General features: G+C 43.9%; 1 protein-coding gene across 1 annotated transcript; it reads left to right on the top strand.

The window, feature by feature from the left end:
• Positions 1-2,301: 2,301 nt before the first annotated feature.
• LOC111593214 (WD repeat-containing protein 63) lies at positions 2,302-6,071 on the top strand. Its single transcript, XM_023305864.2, has 7 exons — positions 2,302-2,537; positions 2,590-3,254; positions 3,309-3,462; positions 3,560-4,851; positions 4,921-5,096; positions 5,156-5,355; positions 5,411-6,071. Exons 1-7 carry the CDS (start codon positions 2,350-2,352, stop codon positions 6,045-6,047), a joined length of 3,312 nt encoding a protein of 1,103 aa, XP_023161632.2. The 5' UTR covers positions 2,302-2,349; the 3' UTR covers positions 6,048-6,071.
• The last annotated feature ends 1,004 nt before the right edge of the window (positions 6,072-7,075 follow it).

The following is a 7,075-nucleotide window of genomic DNA, read 5'->3' as shown; positions in this document are numbered from 1 at the left end:
CTGTGTGAGACACTCTTAAGTAGATTCAGATCGTTGCCTAATTAATCATCAGGATTTCGAATAAATCCTAAATATTTATATAAATATAGAAATAATAAAATATGATTTTTGCTTGCTTGATGTCTTTATAAATCTGAATCATGTTTTGATGCTTAAATTTAAATTTAAAATTTTTTTTTTTTTTAAGTTTTAAGTTTAAGTTAATTTTTTTTTAAATTTTTAACACTTAAATAAAATTTTGAATTAAAATTGATTTGTTATATGTTTTCAAAGCTGCAAATAAAATCATATTAAACACAAATTCTGTCAAGTCCTGACCAGATTCCTTCAACTATAATCTCTCGTTCATATTTGCAACGGTAAATGCTCTATAACTTAATTTTTATGCTGGGCATTTTGATGTTGGGCTTAGCTGGAGTAAGGAATTAATATGACAATTCAAGAGATTGGCAAAGTTAAGTAAATACTTTTCTTTGAAGATTTTTATTGTTTTCAAGTATATATAGGATAGTATATATAGTATATATAGGATAGTATATTATATATGTATTTAGTTCATAGAGTTATGGCAAGTAGTTTATGTGGCGTCACGTCAAATTCTTGTGAAGCGGACTTTAGCAACTTCATGCCATGCAGGTGTCAGGCCATTATAATAAATATTTTATTTACATCTACGTTTTAGAGTAAGAAATATATGTGGAGCATAATATAGGAAGCTAGACTGAGGTCAAAAATTTGTTTCTTGCTTTTTTAGTAGTCACTACTATTTTTATGAACAACTAAATTTAGCTAATTTGTCTTGCCACGCCCTGAAAAATCATCCAAATTAATAACAAAATTTATTAATCTTAATATTCGATTTAACACAGTTGCACATAATAAATAAAATATATAATTGAACTATATATACATATATATATCTTTTTTCTAATCTCTTATTTATTATCTTATCTCTTATTACCATGTTCATCGCTGTCTTAGAAAGTGTATCACGTATTTGTGGCGCAGCAATGTGAAAATGTTTTGCCAAATCCTGCTGCTCGCTCGACTACTGTCAAATAGGCTCCGCAGGCGCAGGGGCAAGGGACGAGCTCGCGTAGCTAGGCGGCTATTGTTCGCTATGGCTGTGGGGCGCTACGTTTCGGACCCACTTTGCATATGAGCAGCGCGAACAGCTCGAGCGGGGCACAATCAAAAAAATTATCAGCCTGGGCAACGGCGACGTCATTGTTGTGCCTGGACAGGCTCTTGGGTTGCGGATGAGGAAGTTGTGTTGTTGTGTTTTGTTTGCTTTTTGTTTGTTTGGGGATTTGAGCTGCATTCGCTGTTTGCATGCTGCCACAGCGACTATCGGACGTTGACTATCGGCAGCTTGTCGCGTTGTTGTTGTTGCTGGTTTTTTATTTATTTAAATTACGAAATGTTTTGTCAACAATTTGTCGAGTGATTTATATATGAATGTGTGTGTGTGTGTGCGTGTGTGTGTGGCTATAGTTCGAGCATGCCACAGGCTAATCGCGAGGTGCCAGCTATCGACTGACAGGTGCATAAATTGTTCAGTTGCAATCGAAAGTTGAGCCCAGGCCGCTGCTCAGAATGCGACTGAAAATGAAAGTGAGCGACGTGCATCCATTAAATGTGTGTCAGTTGCAAGCAGCAGACATGGCACCACATTTGGCAGTGGTGGTGGTGGTGGTGCTGCTGCTGCTGGTGCATTGACATCCAACTGCAGCTGTCCATCAGAGAACTTTCGATTTCGATTGCGTAGCTTGTGCCGCACGCTTTCCACATTCGCCGTTTGTTGAACCAACAAACATGCCACAGATCATGTCCAGCTCGACGACTGCCAGCGGTAGGGGGCATGGTCACAAGAAAAACACATATTTCTGCCAGCGCTCAGTTTTTTCTTGTTTTTTGTTGTTTTTTGAGGCCTCTGTGAGTGACACACAATTGCGTTTGCCTTTTTTCTGTGTATCTTTCTCTCTCTCCTTCGGCGCATAGTTCCGTATTTGGTCAAAGATAATGATGTGAAATGCAGCCAAAAGTACAGCAGCAACAGAAGCATCGACAACAATCACCCACTCAAAAATTGGCAGTTGGCATCGCATTTTGGCCATGCATGTAAATGAGTGAAAATATCTGTTGCAACAGAATTTCATTTGAAGTGCGTGCCACATGGCTCGGCAATAGAAGTTGCCATAGACGCCAGTCCAGGCTAGGCGCATGCTCTATTATTGCCATGACACACAAAGAAGGCCTGACAGAAAATAAACAGTCTATCGAGAGAGAACTAAACAGCATAGAAATTTCTATTTGATCCAGAAACAGAAACAGAAAATCAAATACAAAATGGACGACAATCTGGAAGGGGAGTTGGAAATTACCGCCGATGGCGTACAAAGGAAGCGGCCTTATGTCAAGAAGTTCGAGAGGCCAGATTCCGACGAGGACGTCCAGGATGTGACGAAACTATTCAATGTGCAGGAGGCGTGGCGTACGCTGCTCTCACTGCCCACCTGCCAGAAGGTGATGGTCACGTAGGTATTCCGAGCCGAGCTAAAAGGAATTCACCTCAGTTCCATTTCCCAGCGAGCCAGTGCAGAAGAAGCTGAAAATTCAGGTCGGCGTGAATGTTACCCAGGAGTTTCCGTGGAAGCAGGTCAAATTTAAGGAGCTGCGCGATATGCTCTTTGAGAACCTGGAGAATACAACGGAGTTGTTTAAAATCTTCAAGGGCTTCAATCCGGAGCATTTCATTCTGATTGGCTACTGTCCCACACTAACCGAGGGCGAAGAGGAACCAGCCGAGGGCGATCCTTTCATCTTCTATGTGAACAGCAAGGACACAAGGATGGCCATGGGGCTCATCCAAAACATGGAAGCCTTCGAGCGTTGGCGCATGCAGCGACGTCTACGAAAGAAGCCCCGTCGCTGGGTCAGCCAGGGCACCGAGGATGAGATGAGCATCATCGTCGAGCGCTTTAGCGACCAGCCCGTCGATGTGGAGATCCAGAGCGTTTATCCCATACAACAGCCCCGTCACATTGCCTTCTCATATCGCATGACGCGCGATGTGCGCGACGGAGTTGTCGAGCTGCTGCCCAAGGAGGATATCAAATACGACAACGTCGTCAAGCGACGCATAGCCGTGGCCGTCCAGGTGGCGCCAGCGTGCGTAAACATTGAGCAGCAAACCAATCCGACGTTTCCTTCCAACGCCTGGTCGCAATACCTCTACGAAATCGATGACAATGGTGGGTTAGTCTAGGCAATGCTATGGAAGTTTTCCTAATCTGTTTCTGGCTCAGATCTGGAGCTGGATGAGTCGGAAGTCGAGGAGGAGGAAGGCGTCCAAGGCCGGCCAGGCACGGCGGAGCCAAAGCCCAAAGTAATCCCACAGATGTCTAGCCAAATGGAACTGCTCCTAGCCACACTCGACTTCAATCAGATCGACTGCTATCGGTGAGCGCATATTTCATCTCTCTCAATTCTCGTTGGTCATCTGTTCTATCTCTGCTTGCTTCTTGCCTCTTCCCTCTTTCTTCTTATCTCCCACCAGCTACGACTATCAGATGATCACGAACCGGCAAGTGGTGCACTATACCAATCCGTTCTTGGAGGAGTTCATCTGCTTCGCCAACATCTCGAAGAGCGACAAGCGATTTGTGGCCAGCTGTGATTGGTATCCGAAGTTGTCCGGCCTAGTTGCTGTCTCGTACGCGTTCAGCACTCCGGTGACAGTTGACCTGGCAACCCATCAGACGAACTTTGTGCAGCGCGCCGTGCTGGAGCCGAATCCCGTGTTGCTCTGGAGCTTTGCCGACAATCTCAACTATAAGCTGGAGTTTGAGGCACCGTTCGAAATCACCAAGCTCTCGTTCTGTCCCTTTAATGGCGACATCTTGTTGGGCGGCTGTCAGAATGGACAGGTCGTGCTCTGGGATCTGCAAGGGCGCTGCGACCACCTGGAGGAGGAGGAGTATCTAACGCCCGCCCAGGCCAAGTATCGCACGATGATTGGTGAATATCTCAACTGGACGCTGGACATACACGAGGATGTGGTGGTGGCACCGGCCACAATTTCGCCACTGGAGCACTCACCCACAGGCGCCATCACTGGCATCTACTGGCTGAGCAGGCATTTCTATTTGAACAACTTTGGCAAGGTGTTCAACGATATGGATAAGCGCAGTAATCACAACTTCTTTATCACTTGCTCCTTCGATGGAACGGTTAGCTTTTGGAATCTGGACGGCGAGAGCTCCAAGAAGGAGAAGGAGGCCCAACAACGTAATAAGAATCTGCCCAAGGAGCTGACACAGAATGAATCGCCCCTCAGGTCCAAGACAATCAAGCCCACCTATAGCATCAGCTACAACGAGCCACTTACTGGTATTATAGCAGACACTTCGGTCTTCTCCATTAATACGCCGTCACCGAAGTTCATCTACAGCTCTCCAAACAACTATCCCATTTCGATGGTGGCCAAGAATCCCCCCGAGCTGCGCCAATCCCTCATCCTGTCCACCTACTATGGTCATATAATACGCGTGGAGTGGCAGGGCATGTACAGCGAGGCTGGTTCCAAGGAGCAGGTGAATGCCTCCATTAATTTTGCAATGGTGCACGATGGACCCGTCGTGGCCATGAGCAAGAATCCCTTCTATCCGGAGCTATTTGCTTCGATAGGACGCACGGTGTTTGCCTTGTGGAAGGAGGACTATCATGATTCGCCCATTATATGGCGTAAGCGTCCTTGTGATCTGACCTCTGTAGCATGGAGTGAGACGCGTCCAGCTGTTCTGTACATTACACGAATTGATGGTATTTTAGAAGCTTGGGATATATTGGGTTAGTACAAATAGACGCTATTCGGAAAGCATAGGCTATACCCCTTCCCTTCCCCTTCCTTGACAACAGCTCGGGATGATGACGCCGTTCTCAGTGAGGTCCTAGGTGGTGGCATCATCACAGCCGTCACGGAGCATCGGCCTTTGCTACCCAACAAGATTCTAGGCATAGGCGACTACAATAGCAGCATACGCATGGTCAAGCTGCCTCACAGCTTCGATACGCCGCTGGACAATGAATTAGAAGTAGATCAGACTCACTTACCTAACCCAGACATCATGTAAGCCTTCCTTATACTTTCCAGAAACTGATGAAATATGTGCTAAGGCAAATCACGCGCAAAATGAACATTCGAGCCTGGGAGCAGAAGTATTACGAATTGAACAAGGACATCATCGAGGCAAAGCGCGAGGCCGAGGAGGAGGCGCGCAAGGAAATGGAAAAACAGGAGCGCGAAATGTTGAATCCACGTAAACGCAATTCCGAAGGGGATGAGGAACAAGTGTAAGTGAGAGTATTTCAAATTGGCTAATAAGAATGCTAAAGCCTACCCCTGTAGCAAGGTCAAGAGTGGGGCTACCTATAGCGAGCGCATGGCTAAAAAGTTTGATGAACTGAATTTGAATCGTATGATGACCATTCTAATGTCTCGCAAGCAAATGGATCCCGAGAAGCTGGCACGTGAGACGGCCTTGGAGAAGGAGCGTCTCAGCTACGAGACGGCCAAAAAGGAGTCCCATGCCAAGCTGTTGCAGACCGTCGAGGACGATGTGGCCACCATTCGCTCTCGCATCCTGCCTGCCGAGGTGCAGGATATGCAGCGCAGCGAGATGATAGCGGAGCGTGTTAAAAACGAGATGGGCCTTGCCGCGTCCTACGAGACCGTCAGCGCGCACGCATTCAAGAAGCTCAAAAAGTTCCCAGAGCTGAAGTCCATTGACTACATTGAGCTGCTCGAGCGTGGGCTGCATCGGCGCCAGCTGTTGGATCAATCACTCGGAGGAAATACCGAACGTCTGCTCTGGTACAAAGAGAAGTTGCAGAATGGAGAGATTTCCCAATGCGATTTTGGAGTGGATCTGCTCTACAACAACCGTAAACTGACTCCGAAACCCAAAGTGCAACCTGTGATAGAAGTCGACGCACCACCACCACCTGAGGTTACCAATGTAACAGAGGCACAACCAGAAGAATAAGATTAAGTGTATTTTGTTTCAATAAAAGGCTATAAAAAAATTCTTATTTATATAATGATCAATCGCATAATGATAATGATAATGATGATAATGATGATAATGATAATGATGATAATGATGATAATGATGATAATGATGATAATGATGATAATGATGATAATGATGATAATGATGATAATGATGATAATGATGATAATGATGATAATGATGATAATGATGATAATGATGATAATGATGATAATGATGATAATGATGATAATGATGATAATGATGATAATGATGATAATGATGATAATGATAATGATGACAATGACAATGACAATGACAATGACAATGACAATGACAATGACAATGACAATGACAATGACAATGACAATGACAATGACAATGACAATGACAATGACAATGACAATGACAATGACAATGACAATGACAATGACAATGACAATGACAATGACAATGACAATGACAATGACAATGACAATGACAATGACAATGACAATGACAATGACAATGACAATGACAATGACAATGACAATGACAATGACAATGACAATGACAATGACAATGACAATGACAATGACAATGACAATGACAATGACAATGATAATGATAAACGCAATGATACATATTTCAAATTGTTTTTGGAGCAAATTAGAACCTTTAGACTGATCTGTGATTAATATAGATTATAGGCTTATTCAATCATGCCCTAATCTCAAAAGCTATACTCAATTATAAATGCCTGACTAATGAGTTTGATTCGTGTGGATACAATTAACGTCTTATGGTTTAATCCATTCACTGACAAGTCGTTGGTAAATGGAACCTTAACTAAATGTTTGTGTATGGCTTTTGAATGATTATTTGAATATTATGAATTACCTGCCAACTGCTCATTAAAATCAATTCAATGGCTTAGCTTTATTTACCAATTGCCATTGCCAATGCCATTGCCAAAATAGATAATGAAAAATGCGTTAATTAAACGGGCACTGAACCTTGACGTCGCACTTCCGCTCCAGTGC

This window comes from Drosophila hydei, unplaced genomic scaffold (genome assembly GCF_003285905.1).
Source record: "Drosophila hydei strain 15085-1641.00,03,60 unplaced genomic scaffold, DhydRS2 tig00008135-arrow-pilon, whole genome shotgun sequence".
NCBI lineage: Eukaryota > Metazoa > Arthropoda > Insecta > Diptera > Drosophilidae > Drosophila > Drosophila hydei.
This window is presented reverse-complemented; position numbering and strand designations above follow the sequence as displayed.

Bases quoted from the DNA above. Each gene is read 5' to 3' on its own strand.
- LOC111593214 (XM_023305864.2), top strand. From the start codon at position 2,350: ATGGACGACAATCTGGAAGGGGAGTTGGAAATTACCGCCGATGGCGTA. The intron at 2,538-2,589 runs GTAGGTATTCCG...TCCATTTCCCAG, and splicing joins TGCCAGAAGGTGATGGTCAC to CGAGCCAGTGCAGAAGAAGC. The intron at 3,255-3,308 runs GTGGGTTAGTCT...TTTCTGGCTCAG, and splicing joins CTACGAAATCGATGACAATG to ATCTGGAGCTGGATGAGTCG.